At 41.1% G+C, this 23,972-nt stretch overlaps 5 protein-coding genes across 6 annotated transcripts in view; 3 read left to right on the top strand and 2 right to left on the bottom strand.

Moving 5' to 3' along the window:
* Positions 1 to 6,728, top strand: part of LOC118331118 (putative protein MSS51 homolog, mitochondrial) — a 14,064-nt gene extending 7,336 nt beyond the window's left edge. For both annotated transcript variants that reach the window (XM_035665894.1, XM_035665886.1), the window contains exons 4-7: positions 13 to 137; positions 462 to 1,025; positions 4,046 to 4,139; positions 4,829 to 6,728. In XM_035665894.1, coding sequence (XP_035521787.1) covers positions 13 to 137; positions 462 to 1,025; positions 4,046 to 4,139; positions 4,829 to 5,036 — 991 coding nt within the window. In that variant the 3' untranslated portion in view covers positions 5,037 to 6,728. The remainder of the gene's footprint in view (positions 1 to 12; positions 138 to 461; positions 1,026 to 4,045; positions 4,140 to 4,828) is intronic.
* A 1,224-nt stretch (positions 6,729 to 7,952) lies between these two features.
* LOC118331160 (putative protein MSS51 homolog, mitochondrial) lies at positions 7,953 to 11,024 on the top strand. The gene is made up of 6 exons (XM_035665948.1): positions 7,953 to 8,106; positions 8,639 to 8,788; positions 8,896 to 9,020; positions 9,159 to 9,722; positions 9,850 to 9,943; positions 10,495 to 11,024. The coding sequence occupies exons 1-6, from the start codon at positions 8,090 to 8,092 to the stop codon at positions 10,697 to 10,699; spliced, it is 1,155 nt and encodes a 384-aa protein (XP_035521841.1). The 5' UTR covers positions 7,953 to 8,089; the 3' UTR covers positions 10,700 to 11,024.
* Positions 11,025 to 11,510: 486 nt separating this feature from the next.
* Positions 11,511 to 12,353, bottom strand: LOC118333945 (myeloid-associated differentiation marker-like protein 2). The gene has a single exon (XM_035669769.1). The coding sequence runs from the start codon at positions 12,351 to 12,353 to the stop codon at positions 11,511 to 11,513; it is 843 nt and encodes a 280-aa protein (XP_035525662.1).
* Positions 12,354 to 13,010: 657 nt separating this feature from the next.
* On the bottom strand, positions 13,011 to 14,788 carry LOC118331180 (myeloid-associated differentiation marker-like protein 2). The gene has a single exon (XM_035665971.1). It carries the CDS (start codon positions 14,735 to 14,737, stop codon positions 13,841 to 13,843), a length of 897 nt encoding a protein of 298 aa, XP_035521864.1. The 5' UTR covers positions 14,738 to 14,788; the 3' UTR covers positions 13,011 to 13,840.
* A 1,258-nt stretch (positions 14,789 to 16,046) lies between these two features.
* Positions 16,047 to 23,558, top strand: cog7 (component of oligomeric golgi complex 7). Its single transcript, XM_035665756.1, has 17 exons — positions 16,047 to 16,537; positions 17,489 to 17,637; positions 17,873 to 17,989; positions 18,501 to 18,669; positions 18,778 to 18,860; positions 18,963 to 19,085; positions 19,216 to 19,414; positions 19,504 to 19,631; positions 19,746 to 19,900; positions 20,021 to 20,137; positions 20,253 to 20,318; positions 20,437 to 20,623; positions 20,771 to 20,911; positions 21,061 to 21,144; positions 21,312 to 21,426; positions 22,349 to 22,492; positions 22,615 to 23,558. Exons 1-17 carry the CDS (start codon positions 16,372 to 16,374, stop codon positions 22,779 to 22,781), a joined length of 2,310 nt encoding a protein of 769 aa, XP_035521649.1. The 5' UTR covers positions 16,047 to 16,371; the 3' UTR covers positions 22,782 to 23,558.
* The last annotated feature ends 414 nt before the right edge of the window (positions 23,559 to 23,972 follow it).

Below are 23,972 nucleotides of genomic sequence, written 5' to 3'. Positions count from 1 at the left end.
CTTACGTCACAGGTGCTTGAACGTGTACTACTGCACCAAGGAATGTCAGAAAAAAGACTGGCCTCAGCATAAAAAGTTCTGCAAGATGCTGCATCTGGTGGCCATTGACAGACTAGTGGAGTGGCTGATGTTCACTGGTGAGAAATGAAAAGGCGGTGCAGCTGAAATTAAAATGCCTTAATAGCTGTTTGAGTTCACAAAACAGAGAAATCACATTAATGAGATGGCATATTTTAGAGCTGAGCTGCAGAAATTAAATGCCTGAGAGACAAAAACTGACAGAAAGTCACAGTGTAGTACTGGTGCATTTTTGAAATTCTGATTAAAGTTCCTCAGCCTTCGAATCTCTCTGATTGCTTTTCAAACACCATGTAGACTTGCTAGACAGAATCAACTTCTCTGTCTCCTCAGTTTTGTATTTTGTTCATAAATCCATCATAAATGTTCTACCACCCCCACAGGAGACCTCCCATTCCCCACTGAGAAGTGGTCCAAGTCAGCTGCTGAGGTAAAGAACTGGGAAGACTGGCTTCCTATGCAGGAGGACCTCGCGTCACGTCTGGACACCATACTGTCGGGTTCCAACATGGCAACCCTTTGGAAGAATGTCAGCAGGCCAAGGCCAGATGACTCTGAACTGAAACAGTCTTTATGGCGGATTCAGAGCGAGTTCCTCTCTCGAGTTCTCACAGTTGGGCAGGCCATGCAACGTTTTCGCCTTGACCCTTACGCTAAGCCTCTCACCATTCACTTAGCGGGGACATCCTACAATGAGACCATGGGGGCCAGATTGACCGACTTTGATGAGCTGAACAACATGTTCCCTGAACACCAGGGTATCGAGATAGTCATGGTGGGACCAGAGGTGGTGGAAGGCCCCATCATGAGGCCTCCTCTCAAGGCGTTTGGCCCCAAGCAGAAGGTCTACATCAGCGCCCACAAGGGCCTCTACCACCAGTTCTGGGAGGATGTGGTAGAGAAAGAGGAAGGAGCTAAGCCAGATTTGGTGGTTGGATTTCATCCTGGTATGTACATTCAACATCCTGCCAAACACGAACAAAAAAAAGTAAGAGATGTGATTGCTCAACCACTAAAATCTCGAGATAAGTCTGGCTGAAAGGAGACTTTCACCTCAACATGCCTTTAAATCAACCAGTAAAGAACATAATGATCACTGTGGCTATAAATAGAAACTGCTCAGCTTAAGTGGTCAGCTGTCTTAGAGAACCAGTGACTCGTCTCCCTTTATGCTCATTTGACAATTACCTCAGAACAGAGCAAACAGGAGACGTGTAACTCACTAGATCTGGCCTATTCATTAGCGCCAGGCTTTTATTGGGGATTTGGGTGATTAATGGGAGCAGCTGGGAAAGAGTTTGGCTTGTGATTGCTGGACTCAGCATAATGTCAGTAAGCTGCCCTTTTCAAAGAAGAGGAGTCCCAGTTTCACTCTGATGAACATTGCTGGTCATGTGCAAAATCATTGATTTAAAACAATCTAACCATCCCTGTCCCCACCTAATAAAAAAGTTTTTTTTTCTGATACACAAAAAGCAACTGAAACGTCTTCTCCACCTCGTGACAAATAGAATGCTAGACTGAAAGTGTCAACATCTACTGTCTGCCCTTTTGTCCACTCAGACAGACAACCACCTCATTAAAGTGGCACTATAACCCTACACCTCCTAAGCTCTTCCACTGAATCAGTTCTGTGACCCTTTAACCTGCAAAGTAGCAGTAAAGCTCCGACCCAACCGCATCCATAACCCATGGCTCAGTTATCACTGCAGGCTCCACTGGAGCTAAATATACAGGAATCAGTCATCCTGCGAGTAAACTGCCTGAGTGCCTGGCTGCGTTTCATACTGCAAATCTGGCAGAGCACTGCATTATGACACTGTTTAAGTGATAGAGGAGCAAGGCAGCATGACGAAAGGAATAAAAAGGAAGGTGTATGTGTGTGCGAAAGTCACAAAGGGAACGAGAGAGGAAAATGCTGCGAGAAAGCAGTGAAAACTGACACTGACCTTAGAGAGTGAGAGAGGGAGGGTGATGTCAGCTGTCAACTCTCACAAAGGAAATGGATGTGGGCTAAAGAAGTGCCATCCATACAAAGATAGACCACTGAAAACAGGGGGCCTCATAAACACAAACACAACATCCAGATAGTTTTTGTTGTCCATGAAATAAACTGGATTTTCATCATTCTAAAGCCTATTTTTTTCAGGAGACAAAATAAGTCTGTTACCATTAACAGCAACTTTATCCACCATATGGCCCAAATTCACATTGAAGCCAGGCAATTATTGCAGTCATTAACAGTCCGACTGTAACATCTCTTTGTCACCTTATCCCCTGAAGGTCTAAACGCCTAAACGTTTACTGCCTGTTAAATGTTTCATCATGATGAGAAGTGTAACCTCGGGGATGTCAGTATCATGGCATGCATTATTCAAATTAAAATCCTCTTTCTGCAGTTTTTTCCTGAAAAGATGTGGCGGGCGATATATAACATGATACCATCTGTGTGCCAGTATCACAAGCCTTACAATACTGTGCCTCTGTGCCCACCACACAACACTCTTACAATCAGTGTATACACCAGTATGTACTAAACAGCTGAAGCTGTAATAAATTCATGGCTTACTTTCATATTTCTCACACGCATAGTTTTTCAAATTGAATTTGTGATTCGTTCTCTCAGACAAACTAATAATGTGAGACTGAGCAGGGAAATTCTCTGTTTGCTGCTCCCCCGGTTTTGTCTCACTCAAGGACACTTAAGCTGGTTGGATTTACAGTATTTGCTGCCACGGTGGCTTGAACCTCAGTCATCTGGTTGAAGGTCGAGCTATTCATCACTCCACACTGCTGCTCAGAAATAGGGACTACTCCTACAAACCATAGTCAGGGGGGAAAGAAACATCTGTCAGTTAACATGCTGCCGGATTATGCACCCAACCCCATCATAGATATAGCCAGACTTCTTCACTGGAATGTCACGAATTTTCAGCTGGCGCGGTGTAAGTTAGGTTAGAGCAAGCTTTCTCCAGTCCGGCTGAAGTTTCTAAATGAGGTCAGCTTGTGTGGAGCAAGATTAATTTTGTCATTTTGACTGATAATTAGGCTGACTGCAAAAAACTGTCAATGACATGTCCAGAAAGAAACATATTGTAGCTTACAAGAGAAAGACATGGACGGCTTGAGACTAATCAAGCGTAATCTGTTCGATTTTCACCTCACAGGGGAAAGACCTGTCTTTTTCCTCTGTCACTCTGTAAAGACTTGCATGGCGAGAAACAGACAGCTCAATAAGAGCTTTCCAGTGCCAGTGTCATTCAGCTGACTTATTCAGGGAGGTATGTATGTTTGTATGAAGTTTGAGTTAAAGGCCCTGAAGACTTCACACTAAAGATTTCTGGTTTTCTTTGTGCTCTTTCCACTTAGTTGAAGTGAGCAGTGCTCAGGTGAAGAAACTTTGATGTCACCTACTTCAGTGCACCAATCAGGATTTAACAACATTTAAGCCACACCCACACAGTCCTGATGAAGCAGATTAGCTGAGATTTCCAAAGTTAAACTCTTAATGAGTAATATCTAAAGATGGTTCTTAGCCATGCTAGAGTGAAAATGTCGGTCTGTTGGTCGGATGGACTGTGTTTCAGACAAGCTATTGGTTGGTTCTTTTGGTAATTTTGTTCAAACTCAAGAATGATTAGATGTATTGGACAAAATAGATACGGAACCCAGACAATATATCCTAGTGACTTTGGTGATCGCCTGACACTTTTCTTCTGGTGCCATCAGCAGGTCAAAAAAAAATTAAATTTGTCCAGTACTTTGGGTTTTAGTCAGGAAAATTTATACAGAGAAATATTTGGAATTTTAAGTTTTCATGTGTTTTAAACAAACCTGATAGGTGGTAATTTTATCATGATATTAACACACTGGTTGCACAGCTTCTCAGACACATTCACAACGATTTTGTTTGAAGGCCTTATTACATATCTCTTACACATGTGTTTATATGTCTTTTTTAACACAGGGTTCCATGCTAACCAGGGTCTGATAGAAGGCTGGCTGCCCACCCTTCTGCTGCTCAGAGATTATAACATCCCTTCACTCTTCACTATGTACAGGTTAGTCACATTATTCTATGATACATACACCAGTTTCACATTTATTATGGGAATAACTCATTTCTTGCTGTTCCAGCCATAATAAATATTTTAAGTTCTTTGTGCCGGGAGGAGTCATTAACTCACAATGTATACCATCTGCTATTCAATCCTCAACTACAAATGAATATTGAGACTTACTGCACCTCCTCCTCCCTCTGTATTATTCTATATCAAACTCTGCCCTCCTCTATGGCACAATTGTTGCTCACCCACATATCATGTTTGGTCTCCCGACTCTTCCTACCTGACCTCATCACCACGGTCCTCAGTCTCAACACAGTTATCGTTGCCCGCGACCCAGATCACACCACTGCTTCCACACTTCACGCTCCTTCCCTCTGGTGACAAATACCACTTTCTCGTTTGTACAAAGGCCAAGTTGAAGAAAAGATTTATTTCCTCTGCTGCAGGCGCTCTAAACAAACTGCCCCTGTAGACTCTAACTTGATGATATAGAAAGGTTATTGATGTTGTTCTCTATCGCTTCATATTGTTGCTGTTCCTCCATAATTTCTCTCAAACTCTTTTCATGTGGGTGGATGTTCACATTAGTCTTTGAGGTGTTTAATCTCTCCTCAGTCTCTCATAATAATAAAACTAATTATACCTGATTAATTGATTCCTTAGCTATATCTTTGTCTCCACAGTGAGATGGAGCTCAAGTGCTCACTCCAGATTCTGTTGGAGTTGGAGATACACATCCGGGACAGTGGACCCAACCCATTCACCTCACAGAAACCAGAGCAGGTCCAGTCCTGCCCCAACAATAGCCCAGTCTACTGCAGCTCTCACTACATCTGTTTCCAGGGAATCCTGCCTGAAGAAGGCTTAGAGGAAGCCGAGCCAGACAGTTAAGAGGCCATTGTGAGGAAAAACAAAGCCTGTTTGGGGTGCCGCAAGTCCTCTATGTTAAAGATGTGGTTTTTAGAATAGGAGAAAAATGCACCTTCATTGTTGCAATAATATACTAAACACTGTCCTTTCAGTTCTGAAATGATCAATTAATGAGACAGATTACAGAAATCTCTCAAAGCTCATTATTTAGAATGATGGCACCTGAGGGCGTCAGCGGGACACAGAGATTTGTACTGTGTTGGTGCCCCGAGGTGGAATCGCTGTTGGATATTAAGGGTCATGGGTGTACATACGTAATGAGACCAAAATGTATCATTTGATGTAAATTGATCTGTGGGTACACCTATTCCCAAATCTCACAGTAACTGCATGAAATCAGATCACACGCATGCTAATGTAACTCATGATCTAATATTACACTTAAATAAACTATACAGTGCCACAGCGCTTGAATTTTACTAAACCCTGGTTTATTTTTTCTTATTTTTTGTGATTCTGTTTCTCATTTGTAGCTGTTGCAGGACTTTAAAATGGTGAGTTGTTGTTCTGGAGTATGTGGTGTGTGTGGACAATGGATGTTCTGTTGGTGAACCCAAACCTGCCTACAAATTGTGGCTCTGTTCAACTGTTCATGCTTTAGACATCTCACCATGGCTTTGTCTTCTTAAATAGACAATATAATAGTTCTTATGTGCTGAGTGGAGACTCTCATAAGCAATCATGCCATTTCTCTATCTCTTGACAATAAAATGGCCCAAAATCCAGGCAGCATTTGTTTGACAGCTGTTTTCAGTTGTATTCTGGGGTTGATAACAGTCACAACAGACAATACAATGTAATCCAAAAAACAGCATGAGGCACAGGCTTAAAAATTGCCATAAGGAATTGCCTGTCTGACAGTCTCAACAAAACTGAACAATATATGCTTTCACCTATTGCAGGCCTTTTGTAAGGGATTGCATTATATTACAAAGCATGGACGAAAATGAAATAATTTTGCCTCTGTGGCAGCTTATGAAATGCCACTTCATGACTACAAAATTAAACCCACTTTCTGCAAACATTTCAGATAAATCTTAAGTAGTTACCAGGGAACAAATGAGGAATGAATGAGGAAATAACTGCTAGTGAACAATAAGTCAATGAGTAGTGAAGTAATAGCCTAACCACTCAGTATTACGATTATGTAAGTTTACTTGCACAAAAAACAGTAACTAATGTTTAAGTAATTAGTAATAAATGAGTCTTTAATAGTTTTTTTTGTTTTGTGCTGTTCACTGGCTGGTTCAGAGTTAATCCGGAATTACTGGAGAAAGTGGTCAGTATGATCGGTAACTTTAAATTTGGTATACCTTATTGTAGTGTTACATCCATAAATTCCATTTAAAAAGAGGAATGGCTTGATTTTCCAATAATTTAGCAGTCAAGTGATAAACACATTAGAACAATAAGGGAAGACTTACATACATCTTTTCATTATGATCTCCCTGTGTGCAGTGACTCAGTTCTAAATGAATAACAAGAACATTTCATGTGGGTGGGTCACAAAATCCAATCTTACTAACCTAAATGGGTGTGAGGACAATCCTGCCTAAAACTGCTATTTGTACCAGTGAAAAAGGTGAAATGTATCTGCTGTTTGTTGGTTTGATGTTTGAAAATAAATAATAATGCTCACTCATGACACTGATACCAGTGTGTTACACATACCGTTACATCTTTGTCTGCCTGCCTTACTTCATAAAACAGGGAAATGTCTCGATATTCCCAGTGCTGCAGCCTTTATAGTGTCACACTGCCCTCTAGTGGATGAACGCGGTAATAGCACACAGAGAGCAGTACTATAATAGTGCTCTGGAATTTTTGGTGGGCTGGTAGGTTAAGATTAAAGTGAATCAAACTTAGATTTAAATTAAAAGTAATGGATGGGTACAATATACAGATATGAATGTAGTTTTTAGGTCATGTTTGATAGAAACAAAGCAAAAGTGCCCTCTTGGTTACCACTATAGTGCCATTTAGGGTGCCCTCCCAGTGGAGAGAATGCAATACAGTACCCTCTAGGGTTCCCTTCTAGTGGAGAGAGGAAGACAATGATTTGAACAGAGAAAAGGGAACAGTTCTAATGAATAGTGAGGAGACGGATGACAGCCCCAGGATGAAAAAATAAATTAGAAACAGGTCCAGCATCAAAACAGACAGATATAACAAATTGTATCTCCAAGGAGTAAAATGACTCTATAAATATTTTAGTATATACAATAATACTGATGTGCTGAGAAAATGCAATTATTTGTTTAAGAATGAAGACCCCAAGTGATTAAAAAGAAAAGACCCCAGGGGATCTTAACAAGGAGAAACAGCTCTTTGGATACATGATTTCTCTCAGAATCAGAGAGTATTTTCACTTTTTATACTTTTTATACGATATCTGGCGTTAATGATAGAAGCACACATTTGAACACCATCTGTGTGAGTGTGTTTGCTTAGTTAACCTTTGTAATGTTTGTTTGTGAGAAGAAGCTGGCAGAAGAACTCTGGTGCATGACTGAACACCACTTAAAGATGCTGGGGCATGCAGATTTCTATATTTAAGAGAATAAAAAAAAAGACTCAAAACAAGAAAAATAATTGTGGCCTTAAAGTTTGAAAATACTGTTAGGGAGGAAATCACACACACTAAATCTTTATATAACCCTAAAAAACTCCTCATTTCCAAGTGATTATACACTAATTAAAACATATTCCTAAATAATATATTAAATTTCTGCCAATAGGTCCTTCTAAATGTCACACAGTGGACCTTTAAAAAGGGTTTGGGACTGTTTGACCATAAACGCACCACGACTTTCTCAGCTCTGGTGGCCCATTGATTTCTTTCGACCCGTATCTGCCACTGTTTTTAAGTCTTGTGAAGTCAGGAACCGTCTGGACTCCGGAACTTTCTAGAAGGACAAGCACAGGTGCTATATCTGGCACCAGTGGCCCCCAACAGCCCCCAACAGCCCGCTCAGATATCAAACCACAGGACCAGGGGAGGGAGAACCAGCGCAATGACGGAAACTGATAGGTAAGTACGGTTTGACTACATTATGAACATATACTCTACCCCGAACTTTAATTTGAAAAACATGTAATGTACATTTTCGCCTGTATGGCGCAGTAAAAAAACCCGTGTAGGGCAGGAGCGGAGCCACCTGGTGCTCGTTAATAACGGCAGCTCGACATTTGAATGGCATTTTGAGACGTTAGCTTGCCACCGCAGCCTGTTTCAAAGCGTCCTGCTGTTACTTTCTGTCCCTTTTGTCACCTTTAAGCTTCAGGTCCCTTTGCCTGCAACTTTATTTTTTTAAATGTAAACGCATTATGGATCTGCCCTCCTCCTCCTCATACTGTAGCAAATGTTACAGTCTAAGAATAGAAAAGGAGAAAGGCCTCAGTGGTCTGTTGTTGACCTGAGGACAAGCTGAACATGGATTCTGCAATAGTTATATTAGTTTGAAGTTTTTATAACTGGTATACGAATATATTACAGCACAGTAATTCTGTTGTTTTCTGTATTTTCTAAGGATGTTAAGTTCCTCTTTTATTTGTCTCCCCAGAGCTGGTGTGGGGGCCAAGGGTAAACCCATGGCCTTCCGGTCTCAAAAGGAAATGTTCGAAAAGATGGAGGAGTCTTTTAAAATCTGTTCACACTGCGAGAAGCAGCCCAATCAACTTTCAAACCCACAGAGCCTGAAGCGTTGTGGCAGGTAAAAACTACAAAGTCTGGCCCAGCAGGCGGGTGCGGCCAAGATATTCCCTCATCAGAGTCAGTACTTCTCACAATCACAGATCTCTCACTCCTATCGTTGCACAGATGTCTACATGTTTACTACTGCTGCAAAGAATGTCAGAAGGACGACTGGCCCAAACACAAGAGGTTGTGCTCACAGCTGCGTCTCGCCGCCATTGACAGAGTTGTGGAGTGGCTTTTGTTCAAAGGTAAGACGTATATTTAAAAAGAATCTACACAAACTATAAAAGAGGGGAATTATTCTTCTGTAAGAAAGGATAGTTACCAAAACTCATGAACTTTTTCTGCTTCTATTAAACTATTTTTCATTGTTTTTCTATCGTCAGAAGACCTTCCATTCCCCACAGAAAAATGGTCAAAGCCCGAGTCTGAGGTTAAAGGCTGGGATGACTGGCTTGCGATGCAGGGAGATCTCTCGGCTCGCCTCGATCCCATTTTAAAAGGAGCAAACATGAAAGAATTGTGGACCAACGCTGGCAGGCCTCAGCCTGATGATGAGGAACTGAAGCAGTCTCTGTGGAGGGTTTGCAGTGAGTTCTTCTCCAGACCACTGAGCATAGCCTGGGGGATGAGGCTGTTTGGCCTTAAGCCTTGTTCTAAACCTCTCACCATTCACCTGGTGGGAGCAGGAAATAGTGAGACTCTGGCAGCCAGACTGACCGACTACGATGAGCTGAACAACATGTTCCCTGGACACCAGGGTATCGAGATAGTCATGGTGGGACCAGAGGTGGTGGACGGCCCCATCATGAGGCCTCCTCTCAGGGCGTTTGGCCCCAAGAAGAGGGTCTACATCAGCGCATACAAGGGCCTCTACCACCAGTTCTGGGAAGAGCTGGTGGAGAAGGAGGAAGCAGCCAAGCCAGATTTGGTGGTTGGGTTTCATCCTGGTGAGAACATATTTCCCATTGCACAAAAATCTAATACCAATCCCACGTTTACTCTCTAAAATCTGAATTGTTGTGTTGCAGGAGGAGGTTCTTGTTCAATCTGAGCTCTTTTTGATTTGTTTTTTAGGATTTGATGTTAGTCAGGGCCTGGAACAGGGTTGGCTTCCAACACTTCTGCTCCTCAGGGATTATGAGATTCCTTCTCTTTTCACTACTCTCAGGTGAGTGTTACAGAATTTCAGAGGTTGATACTAAGTACATTTACTCAAGTACTGTGCTTCACTACAATTTGGAGGCACTTTACTTGAATATGTTCCATTTAATGCTACTTGTTCAGACGACACATTACACTACAGTAATCCGATTATAAATGCTTTAGGGGAAGGGAGCTGTGGATTTGGAGTTTATGCCTCTTTAAACAATATCAGACTGTAGATAAATACACCACTGATTAACACAAGAGTGTTTTGGCTGTTGCCTACACTATATTGCAAATAAAGTATTTGGTAACTTGAATTGGTTTAGTATGCTTTACTGAACCACTGATCTTTATATTCTAATCAGTAATTCAGTAATCAGTAACTTTAACTGTGAATAATATACAAATAAAGCACACTGACATTGGTGCATATTATTTGCATTGCTGTATTGTATGTTACCCCAGTAAGTGGAAGTATGCAAATACACCAAATGTCTGAAACCCAGTCACTCATCGTTGATGTGAATTTGTCTGTGACATGTGTAATGGCTGCTTCTTGTCCTCCATCCACAGTGAGACAGAGATGACGTACTCCCTGCAGATCCTGTTGGAGCTGGAGATGGACCTGAAGGGAAGTGGAGCCAACCCCTTCGCGTCGCTGAAACCAGAAGTGGTGGGCTCGTGTCCCAGCAAGTCTCCTGTCTACTGCAACTCCCATTACTTCTGTTTTCAGGGTCTACTGGAGACTGTGGAGTTTGAGGAACCAGAGGAGGACTGAGGGAGCGGCAGTGCGCACACACTGTTGCCCTTTCACAACAGGAACTCTGATTCTCTTGGACTGTAATGTTAATAAATGTTGTTTTTATATGCCTTTTAATGAAATCATGTAATGTTTAACAACACTGTTTAAAAATAGTGTGTTAATATATGTACTATTGTTAAAAAGTACTTTGGTATCAAGTGTTTCCTGTGACATTTGCATTAACTATCTCAGTTTCATGACATGTAACTGCCACACTTGTGAGATTTGAATATACTGTCTCTGAACTATTGTTGTGTTAGAAGAGAAGCAATAAAACTTGAAATACTCAAATGTTTACTGATATGAAGTCTACAATAAACCTTTTTTAAATGATTAGATATGTAGCAAACTGCATTGTGCACTCTGGATTAAGCACAATTTTTCTTCTCTTTATTGTAAAGACAATTTCAAATCATATATTATACATCTGCAGTCATTTTAAATTGACAAGAAATACTCCCTGCCATCCCCCCAAACAGCATTCATGTGTTAGTAACAATATGACTAAAACAACCTTTTATATATACAAGGTGTCTGCTACTGACTTCAACATTTGTGCACTGTAATCAATCCAGGATTTAAAGTTATTATTAAAAGCCATTGAGGGATGTTATATAATGTTAATATTTCACATGATTTTATGCAACATACAGACCATAAACATCTACTATCCTTCCGATATTTTTCCTCACTGAAAAAAAGTTACTTGAGAAAATGAAGCCATGCAACACACTTAAATTGGTGTTTTCATCTTAATCTCTAGATACAACTCAGGTATTATCTATTTCTAGAGAGATTTGAAGGATAAAACCAGGTCCACAATGTAAACTACCAGACTGACAATGGCTCCAATGTTTACAGTATTCATGTCCACGAAGGAACACTTTTCACAGATGTAAGGATTGTACTTGGAGCGTTTGTAACCAAAGACGCACCACAGAATGACCGCGAGCGGGTACAACAGCACTGCCACAATGTTGAACACAAGCTCCATCACACTCAGCCTGAACGAGAGTAGACACTGCAGTAGCTTGAGCAGATGGAGAACGATGATGACCACGGTGACCAGGAGGCAAACGGCAAACACAATGATGCTGCATATCATCCCAAAAGGCCGAAAGGACCATTCACCGTTCACAAAGTGGTCAGTGGCCGCAGTGAGGATGATACAGGCTATAAAGGCCTCTGTTGTGCGCAGACCTCCTCTCAGGCTGGATAGGTAGCCGCTTGGAAATGTCTTTTTTTGCATTACGGCATCGATCAGGAAGATAACGGTGGCAACCAGGGAGAAGAGGAAACACAACATGCTGACGATGCAGGAGAGGCAGATAAAAACGGCTGCAAAGATGACCGTGGCTGAGGTGATGGTCACAGCACACAGGGTGGTCAGCCCGCAGGTCAGGTCAGCCCAGTTGGGGAGGAAGACGGCCAGAAGGATGTGCCACATTTTGGCCTCCACCACGGTCAGGACCAGGGGCACAGTGATGCAGAAAACCCAGACAAACTCACACCAGACACCCCACGGACTCACCATCCTGCCTCTGAAGATGACAATGATGAGCGCCAAAGCACTGAAGATTATTTCCAGGAGGCGCAAAATACCCTGACAGCCCTTGAATGGGCCACACATGATGCTCAAATTAGGAACTCCAGATCTTGAAGTGAAAAAATAAGAAGCAAAGGTCTCTGTGAACAGCTCATTCCTTGTTCTACTGCTGTTTGATTCTCATACTGAGACAGAGCCAACTCTAATACCACAGACAGGCACCTTTTACACACTTCCTTTTATTCAAATTTCTGGCAGGATGAAATGTGTGTGTGTCAGTGTGCATTTCATGAATGTCTGAAGTGGAATATACCATATGTTCTGTTGCTGCCCTCAATGCTGTTTTTTATTCTGCTTATCTATGGAGTTTTTCTGCAATTCATGTTTGTATTTATTTTAGTTTATTGAGTAATTAATTCAATTTTCCGAAACCAACATCAGCAAATAACATTTACTCCCTTTTGTGATTAAAATCAGTGTGACCAAATGAATGCGCTCCATCTTTTTCTTCTTATCTTTTCATGTAATCCGTTCACATTTGTCATAATTAAATTTGAACTGATTTCTTTTACCTTAACCGGATTTTACCTTGAAATTCAATTGTGAACCGACAATGGAATATAAACTTAACTTTATGACTTTCTCTCTGTTTCTTTTCTGTAATTTTAAGCCTTTTCATTTAGTACTGAAAAAATGAGGTCACAATGTGTCTAAACTGCAGTGTCACTTTATTCCCGTTGCACATCAGTCACTTTTGGTATCCCTCATCTGTCTGCATCTGACAGATGCCAGGGTACACAGGTGTGTTCATTCATGTGTAATCTCATTTTCAAACAGACGTAATGCAACACATTTTACATCTATTAATATTCATTGGCAGTGACATATGCAGGTCATATTTCATATCACATTATGAAAATGAACAATGAAAAAAATGCACAGAGCTGAATTGTAATTTTAGGTTTGATAATGCATCACACATTATACTTTACGCTAAACCATTAATAAACTGGACAAAGGATATATGTTAAAATGTTTGTTAAAAAAAAAAATCATGCAAACATAATACGCAGAATATATAAAAGAATACAACCAGAAACCTAGTTGCTCAAAACTGTCACTATGGCTAGAATTGTAGCTTTTATTTGTTGTTGCCACTTTTCTGTTCTGTGTTCAGTCTGATATTGAGCCAGTGTGACAAAATCCTGGCCTTGTGTGTTTTTTACACATCACCACAAATGTCGATTAGCTTTTAAGTCTGGCGATTTGAGTTTGACCAGAAATGGATGTTTAAAGCCCCAATCCATGATTGGTGCACAGCTGCAGTGCTGCTTCTGCTCCAAAAGAGACTGCGTACACTCATGGACCCAAATGTGGAAAATGTGATCAAGTGACTCCAGATCAGAAATGGCACTTTACATCAGGCTTTAAAAGCATAATTTAAACTAGAAACATCTTTTTTTTGCTAGAAAAAAAAACACACTTTTTTGTTTTAATGTAATGGGAAGAGATGTTTTTATATTAAGACTAAGCCTAACCCTGAAGAACAAGTGTAAATGTCCTGTTAAAGCTTAAGTGCGTTTAAATTCACAGATGCCAAGCAGGGTAAAAATGAGGTCCAGTGTGAAAAGAATGAGATTCACATAGGTCATAAATGTGACCATAAACTGTATGGCCCAGATACAGAAGCTTGGTGGACAGTCACTGGGACGAGGGTTGTTTCTGAACGTAAAAATGGGCCACACAATAGCTGCAAATATATACAGCACAACGGAGATCACCAGAAATATAAACACAAACCTGTCCAGGTTAAAGGGCAAACACTTCTTCAGTTTCTTTAAGATGTTGGTAGCTATTATTAGAGGGAGGATTGGGAAAGGAATGGCATATGCTATAATACACAAGATCAGAGCCGGCTTGTCTCTGTAACCAGTCAGTGATATAAAAATGATGCAGCTCACAAAGGCCTCCATAACCTTCCAGAATCCGGGCAGAGCAGACAGGTAGCTCCCTTTCTTCTTGTCCAGGATTTTGTCCTTCACCACTTCCAGTGTGTAGACAAAGCCGCACAAGAAAGCAAATATGCTCACTATCCAGCCATACAGGCATTTCAGGCAGGCATAGAAATTGGCATAGGTAATGGCGACAGAGACAGTCATGAGTGTAGAAGACATGGCCATCCCTGTGGTGAAGTCACCCCAGTCCATGCAAAACATATTGAGTATGATATCAAGCTTAAACATCTCAATAATGGTGATGATGAGGGTCATGATGGGGCAGAAGGCCCAGGTGAACATTGCATAGTTCCAGTAGGTATGGGTGCTCCCCCCTCTGAAGGCAGCCAGGACAAAGGTGACCAGAGAAAGAAGGATCTGAGCCGCGTGCAGTCCGCCTCGGCCGGATAACAGCGAAGAAGGAGTAAACACCGCCTTGGATACGGTATCCTTGATATCATCAATAATTCCCATCTTTAAATGAGCTGAAGAGCAGATTATACACCTTTATTTTATATGTCCTCCGAGTTAGCTGCCAGAAAGTAGTTGAGCTGTGTTTGATGTGTGTTTCCTGTTGCTTTACTGCCTCTCAGCTCCACTTACCACACAATCTAGTTTGCATAGTATACATGATAAAGACGGTGTGTAGTGATAACTGTCTGCTGCAGCACATATGGAGTAACTGAACTTTTTAGAGCATGACTTTGTAAAGCCATTATTCTAACAGCGACACTGTTACAGAAAGGCATAATCATTATTATTTTTAATTGTATTGTTATAATTACTTTTAAATTAAACTTCAGCATCACACCCAATCCAGGGTGAAGAGTGGTTTTCTGCTCCCAACCAGAAAAGCAGTGAAACAAAGAGGAAGATTTCCAATAGTTGTCAGATCCCTCCGCTGTCTATCAACACTCTGCCTGGTCTACACTCTCTGTTTGACATCTGCGTCAGCAGTTCTCTTAGATGTGATATGTAAGACCAAAATGAGACCCGGCTAGGATGCTTTTTGCCCATAGCTCCCTACTATCAAATGCCATTTTATGAATGCATAAATATGTAATATTCTATGTTGGTTAACAGTGCTGACAGATACCTTCCTGTTGATCCAGACACACTCTGCAAAGCTTCATCAGTCTTCAGTTCAACTATTTCCCCCTCCCAAAGATCACATTTAGAATATTCTACAATGTACATTATTGTAATTTTGTCTGTATAGTTTTAAAGTAAGAAACAAACTATCTTTAGGCACATTAAGAATTACTCATCTATGCTCTTTGTATTGTTGCTGCATTGGTAAACTGATCATATGTTAATGTCATAATGCTACATAAAATGTTCAACTTCATTTTTAGCTCCACTTGCAGTTTGATTGCTTACCTCAAGAGGGAAGCAGAGTGCATACGGACCTCAAACTCAAACTTAGCCTTAGTAACAGAAAACAATCAGATGGGTAGAAACTGTTTGGGCATGAAGAAGTCTGAAAGATATTTTCAAGGCAAATAAGTCTCACTGTCAATGGTCCCAACACAACGCTTGAAAAAGAAAAAGGTTTCCGCACGGACATACTTATTTGTGACACTGCGTCAAACTAAACACTTTATGTATTTCTCACTTTTTTTCTGCACCAAATGTGATATATCTTTATTTAAAAACACACAAACTGACCTACTTTGTTAAGGGAATGTGCTCGATTATTTTTATAATCATTATTATTTTAAATATATATTTTATTCAGCAGGTCCGTTTGTTGTGCTCGCGCTTGTTTCCGGGGGAAGGTAAATAGAAAGCACAAAGAGGAAGTTGTTGTCAAGTGTAGTGTAGCACTAACAGCATCAAACACTCAGAAATGCCTCTACTTTTCTCCTTTAAAGCCGTGAACATTTAAAAAACAACTCTGGAGGAAGCCGTCGCCTTGTTGGAACTGTATCTAGTTGTAATGATAATTTCGTTTTCCTGGGCTATCTATTTTATCTTCGTGTCGAAGCCGCTGTTTGGGAAAAACTAGCTGCCGCCAGCGATGGCTCGATGACACAGACTGCACTGCAGCAGGTGTTTGACTGAACACCGCCCAGCTTCTTGCGTTAGTGAAGGAGTGACGAGGACAAATGGATTTCTCCAAGTTCCTGGACGATGATTTTGATGTGAAAGACTGGGTGAATGGCGCCTTCAGGGTGGTGCAGAAGGACGCGCCGGGGAAGGCGGACACACACGCAGCCACACTGGTGATGAAACTGCAGCTGTTCATCCAGGAAGTCAACAATGCCATTGAGGGTGAGCAGCTGAAGGAAACTAATGACACTTCTTTTGCACACAGGGCCTGTGTTTTATCTTGCTGTCACTCAGTCATGAGGTACACCTGGCTAAATCAGCTCTGTTAATATTCCTACCTATTGACTGCTTTGTGTGAGATTTGTTCTGCCCACTTTATTTGTGTCAGTAAATCTAGACTTAAATATTACAACCTCTATGTATAATACAGTACAATCCAACACCAACAGCTTCCAGAATGTCCTTAAAGTTGAATCCACAGCTCTCAGTTTCATTGAAACCTTCTTGACGCAGGCTTTATGGAAAGGATGCAGTATTAGACTGTATTTGCTCATTTTATTGTTTGCAGTCACGCCCTGGTTTGTTTTGCTGCATGCAATCTTCACAACCGATCATTATACATCACTGACTAGGCTATGCAATGTTATGTAGTGAGTAGTTTTCTGTCCTTGTAGTTTTAGAATGTGTGGTTTAGAGAAAATAGCCATTACATGGTAATATTCTAATTAATAATTACCATTATTTTGTCATAAATGGAGATTAATAATGTTATGTTTAATGTTTGTTCATGTTTTTAACCGCTATTGGACTGTGCTCGTAATACAGAGACGTGTTCCTGATATTCAGCCTAACCTCACTGATATAAATGAGGTGGACAAAATAAAAGAAACACCTCAGTTGAATGAACACAACTTGAAAACAGTTTCAACCCCAAAATAAACACTAGAACCTTCATGAAGGTTTATCGCAGGACTCTTGTGTTGGACAACATTAGTGTTAGCTGGCTGTACATAATAAACTGGCAACTGAGTAAATGGTGAGTGATGAGTATGAGTCTTTACCTGAAATATGATGACAGTAGAGTGCCACCAAATAGTCTATAATGTTATGAAAGTTATACTTTGCTTGTCATGTCCATCATTAACTGAAAGATTGCTGCCTTTCTGTGTGCAGAGAGCAGTAATCAGGCCCTCCAAAATATGCCCAGAGTACTGCGAGATGTGGAGGCGCTGAAACAGGAGGCTTCCTTCCTCAAGGAGCAAATGGTTCTGGTCAAAGAGGACATCAAGAAGTTTGAGCAGGACACTGTGCAGTCTATGCAGGTCTGCAAGTCAATCATTACTGCAGTATATACATAATAAATACATACATGATGAATATTCAGTGCTCAGAAGTAATGCATGTAAAACAATGATACAAATCTACATTGACTCATAACCTGATTTTATTGAAATAATCCATTTGATATATAATAGTGAAAGCCTGACTGTGGCATAAAGGACACTTGTACGGATATTTCTTAGGTATGACTTTTTATATTCTGTTCCTTTGCACCAGGTCCTGGTGGAGATCGATCAGGTGAAGGGCCGCATGCAGCTGGCAGCTGAAGCTCTGCAGGAGGCGGACAAATGGAGCACGCTGAGTGCAGACATTGAGGAAACCTTCAAAACACAGGTATGAATGGAAGACATTTCCACTTCACTTGTTCAGTTTTTGTCTGGCTTGCTGCTTAAAGATCATGAACCTTTGCCACTCATCGTGGCAACATCTCCATACATGGTCATCAAAAAGGAAATGACGATTGGAATAGAATTTATTGTTTTACTGTAATATGACTTTCTGTATATTCAGTTTAGTTTAAACCCATTTGCGCCTCAGGACTATATTTAGGATTAGAACAAAGGCCATAACATTCATTCTGATTTGCCTAAAGTCTTGAAAGACTGCATATGTGTGCATATCTTCGATATTCAACGTAAGCGTTCATAGATAACAAATACTTGATTGTGCTCCTTTTAGTTTTTCTTAAAACAATAAAAATGTAGGAATTCTTTTCACTACACACGTGCACGGGGCTCCAGTCTATATATTCCAGGAGGAATAGTTTAATCGAATTGGTGTGTTTTGTTGCCTAACTCGACATTATTTTGTGGACCTTGATCAATATGTTCTCTTCCTTTTCCAGGACCTTGCAGTAATTTCCTCCAAGCTGACCAGCATGCAGAACAGCCTGGCCATGTTGGTGGACACACCGGACTACTCTGAAAAGTGTGTCCACCTAGAGGCTCTGAAAAACAGACTGGAGGCCCTGGCCAGCCCGCAAATAGTCGCAACCTTTAATTCCATGTCGATAGGTAAGGAACCTGTGAGAAGTGCTTCTCAAATGTATTCCAACCTCCATCTCTTTGTTCACTGTCGGCGTACACTAAGTAGACTTATGTTCACATATTTTTTCTCTGCAGACCAAGCCAAGCTGTTTGTTAAAGTCTTCACAGAGATAGATAGAATGCCACAGCTGCTTGCCTACTACTACAAGTGTCACAAGGTAGGGGCCTGACCTTAAATTAGCTATCACAAAACCATATTGTCCGGTGTAGGGACAATCTAATGTCCATTTGTGAACCAATGTGTGTTTCGGCATCTCCAGGGCCAGTTGGTGAGCATGTGGCAGGATCTCTCTCAGAGCGAGCTCAGTCTGAATCAGCAGCTGTCTGAATTCTACGACACTTTGCTCTCCTCGTGGCACTCTCAACTACAGTGGAGCAGCCAGGTGAGACGCACTACTGCACCAAGACACACAGTTCCAACCATGCTAACTCACTGTTTCCGCTGTATAAATACTGTCAGCCAGAATGCTCTTTTAATTGTTTACACGTTACCTACACTGTAACACCTAACAGGTGTTCAAGAACCCGTATCAGGTGGTGACAGTGTTGCTGATCCAAACACTGGGAGCCATGGTCCCATCCATCCCTGTGTGCTTGAGCACGGCCGTGGAGCGGGCAGCCCAAGAGCAGCGTCTCGACACCCTGCTGGAACTCCATCACACCACATCCACCTTCGCACGCAGCCTGGAGGCCGCCATGCTGCCGCACCTGGGTCTGTGCATAGATGAGACAGGAGTGTGCAGATGCTGCAGATGTGGGTGGATTAAGGTCCTCATGTTGTGTCTGTGTCTTTCTCCCCAGGTGAGAATAATTTGCTGAAGGTGAATGAGCTGGTCTGTGCGCTGTACGACCCCTACAAACCTTATCAACTACAGTATGGAGATCTGGAGGAAGCTCACCTTCTTATCCAGATCAGTGCTGTACCTTTGGTAAGACACCACACACACATAAGAAAATAGATTTATTAAAACCTTGTCACAGTTGTCAGCTGTTTTCTCTGTGCCGCCTTGTTTCACACTCTTCATATTCTCTCCTCTCTTCAGGAACACGGGGAGGTAATTGATTGTGTGGAAGAGTTGAGCCACTCTGTTGGCAAGTTCTTTGGGCTGGCCAGCGCTGCTGTGGACCGCTGTGTCAAACTGACTGATGGCCTGGCCGTGTGTGGTCTCCTCAAAGCCATCAAAGCCCTCTTCACCAAGTAAAGATCCTTAATTCAGTCACAAGCCACATATAATGTATTAACTTTATTTATAGAAATAATTAGCCTCATTTTGAGAATGTGTGGACCTCACCAGCTTTAACATTGTGCTTGTTCTAGGTATGTGTCGGACTTCTCCACAACACTGCAGTCCATCAGGAAGAAATGTAAACTGGAGGATACTCCAAGTTCATCTGTTTTCCAAGAGGACTGGACAGCCTTCCAGAACTCTGTCAGGTTAATGTTTTATTTTTATTATTTGAGACTATTTCATTGCCATTTCATTAGTACAGTTTCATTAGATCAACACAAATTTCTTTAATATGAAATTGTTTTGTGTTGCATTTTGCAGGATTATTGCCACTTGTGGAGAATTACTTAGACAATGCGGTGCCTTTGAGCAGCAGCTGTCAAACAAGTAAGATAATTATTCAAATACAGTGTTTTATATACTTTACATGTATTTTTTAAATTTCATAATGTCATATTTTAAGGAACTGCACACATTCTCTGAACACAATCAATCTTTCCCATAGAATCCTGGGCACGGCAGGTAAGTACTTGTCAGAGTCGTACAGCCCACGCAGCCTGGCAGGCATCCAGGAGGCCAGCTCCACAGAGAGGAAGAGCGCCACCAAGAACCCCTGGCAGGAATACAACTACCTTCAGAGGGGAAACATGGCCGAGTACAACAGCCTGATGGAAGTCCTCTACTCACTAAAGGTATGGAGCAGATCACGGCGTTGGAATGAGGATCGATTTCATTGATGTCCAATGAAGATAACTGACTCTTGTTATACTGTTGCATGTTATCAGATGGTTTAACAAGAGCCATCTGCAACTGTTTTTAGCCTCTCTTTCTGTCTGCAGGAGAAGGGAACAGGTAACTCCAGCCTGTTAGCAGAGCCCAGATCTGCTCTGACCAGACTGAACCAGCAGGCCAACCAGCTGGCCTTCGACTCTGTCTTCCTGCAGATCAAACACCAGCTCTGCCTTGTCTCCAAGATGGAGGTGATTAAGTGTCAAGTTTCCAAATGATTTGATTTGAAATACTGATTGACACCATTTGAGTGCATTTGCTGAGTGCTTTTGGATTGTCGGAGTGTTCGACATACTGTGTCTATTTTAATCTCACCTCATACGATTTGAATTGTGTTCAGAGACAAGAGGCACCTGGTTTTGGAGAGCGCTACACAGAGGACCTGCCTACTTTCAGCCTGTCACCGCAAGAATACATTACAAATGTTAGTCAGGTTTGACTTGAATACATGTACAGTACAGATCTATGCAAAAAAACCATTCTTCTAAGAGGAAGTCAAACTAGCTGCCTTTTTGTATTCACAGCTAATACAAGCAGAATTGCTTCCAGACACCGGATATATCTAACTAGACGTATGTCTTTTCCTTCCAGATTGGGCAGTACCTGATGTCTCTGCCTCTCCACTTGGAGCCATTTGTGACTCAGGAGGACCCAGCACTAGAGATGGCGCTACATGCTGGGAAGCTGCCTTTCCCTCCAGAGCAAGGTTTCTGCTGGCTATCAACCCTGATTCTCTTTGCAATCCAATGCTATTTCTGCTTGCTGTCTTTCCACTAACTGTTCAGTTTCTCATTTCTTTTTATCAATTTTTTTTTACTACTACCTCAATACTCAAAGTGAGAAAGAGTCATTTAACACAAGGAATTAATGGTTGTGTAATATAAAAACAAGTGTATACAGTAGTATTCAAATTTGACTTCATAATCTTCCAATTTTTAAATCATTTCTGAGAGGAGAATATAGATCTAGCTTTTTCATCTCTTCATCCCTTTTCATCTGCCAACATTGTTGGCACAGTGATGTGTGGTCAGTTTAAATTAGAAAATTAAAAGCAGTGCCAACTTATTTTTTATTTTTAAGTTCAGAGGTGAAGTCAACCTTCTTGGACTGCAACCATGGCAATGGAAAATTGAACAATTTGCATAATCTGATATCTAAATGATACCACTGAGCCACGTTAGCTTGGTAGAGGTGCAGTTTCATAGCAGGCATGGCTTGGTGAGTCCAAAAACTGTTGTTAAAATGTTATATACACTTCCAAAATGAAATACGCAGTATTGAAACAGAAATAAAAGATAGTGCAAGTTTAATATAAAAATAAATGTTTTGGTTTGTATATGTAGGGCAAATTGGAGCAGAAGAATACACCCAGAGATACAGAGCACATTACTGTATTCTCTAAGACAACTGATCTATCATGAACCCAAAGAGAGAGGTCAAATTGTTATCACCAGCTAAATGTGTTGTGGGACTGTGCACTTTTTTTTTTTTTTCATGACGACCTTAGTTTGACCTTTATCCTCCATCTCCAGCTGACACCTTTTATTTAATCCCCATCTGTATCTACATCACTGACCTCAAACCAGTAACGGATGACGCACTTTTTTTCAAACGTCACTCTGTCTCAGGTGATGACCTTCCCGAGCTGGACAACACAGCGGACTACTGGCTGGGCTCCATCGCTCGGGCGACCATGCAGACCTACTGTGACGCCATCCTGCTCATCCCCCAACTGAGCACACATTCCACCAAACAGCTGGCCACAGATATTGGTACAGTAACCAGAGCACCAGGATAGACACATGCAGCTAGCCAATTCCTTCTGATGGCTAAGCAAAACAATGACACATTCTCCCGGTTAATGCGTATCGAATGTCCTGTTCCTGCTCCACAGACTACCTGATCAATGTGATGGACGCTCTGGGCCTGCAGCCCTCCCGCGGCCTGCAGCACATCGTCACCCTGCTGAGGGCCAAACCGGAAGAGTACAGACAGACCGCCAAACTGCTGCCTCGTCGCCTGGCCTCCACCATCGCTGCCCTCCGGTGCATCGACTACTAACAGCGATAGACTCTGTAGTGGCTCTCAGAGCAGCACAGGGGGCACATAGGCATGCTTGACCCATTCCCAGGTTGTTGAGAAAATGAAGAAAGAATGTGATATCAAACGTAGTTGGTTTACATGTTACATCCCCTTAAGTCTCAAGTTTGGGGCTGCAGCATTGGAATTCCAAATGGGATTTATGGGAATGTTAAGAGATTTAAATCAGGGTGGTTCAGACTTTTTTTATACTGATTAATGTTGAGTGATTTCTCTCCAGTGATAATGCCTTCAAGTCAAGACAAGGGCGGAAACTGTCTTGACTATACATCTTTAAGTTCTGCATTTTTAAGTTTTAAGCATCATAAGAATTAACAAAAATGTACATCAGGGGATATATGTGAGAGCATTTGCAATCTATATGGCTGATATATTTGTTGTTAATTATTTCTCATACTAATATTATTCATCTAGGATATTAAATTATATTAAGGTAATATTTCTGATACGAGCTGCATTGTTTTCTGTTAACTGAGCTTTACATTCAGCAGTTTATGTAAAGGTGAAGGTTTGTGTAGTAGGGGCTGGACAAATAATAGGCATAGTCTCCATGCCTGCATCTTTTTCCATGCAGTATTGTGAAAATCTGTACATAAAACATTGATCAACACTATGGAGCCTATTGTGTTACTTTTCATTAAACTATTTTTATTCTTTAGATGAATGAGATTGTAATGTAATCAATCTAGTTTAATAAATGTATGGCCTTTTATGATAAATCCTTCTTTCATAATCCCACATTGAGTGATCTGTCTGTGTGTCTGATGTCTAAGTGCTGCATTTTAGCCTGGTTTTTGTTCTTAGCTCATGTTGAATGTATTTGCACCCTCAAGTCATGAAAATTGGCATGTCTGTCTCAGTTAACTGCTTGGGGAATACACGTGGAAATAGAAGGCTTTAGTGTGGTGTGAGATTGATATTATTGTATTATATTATTAGATTGAATATCATTGGATTTTAGACCTTTGGCTTGGGTAACAGTGATTGGCATTCTTCACCATTTTCTGACATCTTTACAGCAAATGATTAATAAAGCAATAAGATTAATCACATTAATTGATAGAAATCATCATAAATTGCACTCCTAAATGGATTTAATGTATGAATGATCAATAGATTTAAAAATAATGAACATAAGAATGAGTGTCAGCC

This window comes from Morone saxatilis, unplaced genomic scaffold (genome assembly GCF_004916995.1).
Source record: "Morone saxatilis isolate NCDOM2014 unplaced genomic scaffold, NCSU_SB_2.0 Contig1, whole genome shotgun sequence".
Taxonomy (NCBI): domain Eukaryota; kingdom Metazoa; phylum Chordata; class Actinopteri; family Moronidae; genus Morone; species Morone saxatilis.
Note: the sequence above shows the minus strand (reverse complement) of the source record. Positions and strands in the feature narration are given on the sequence as shown.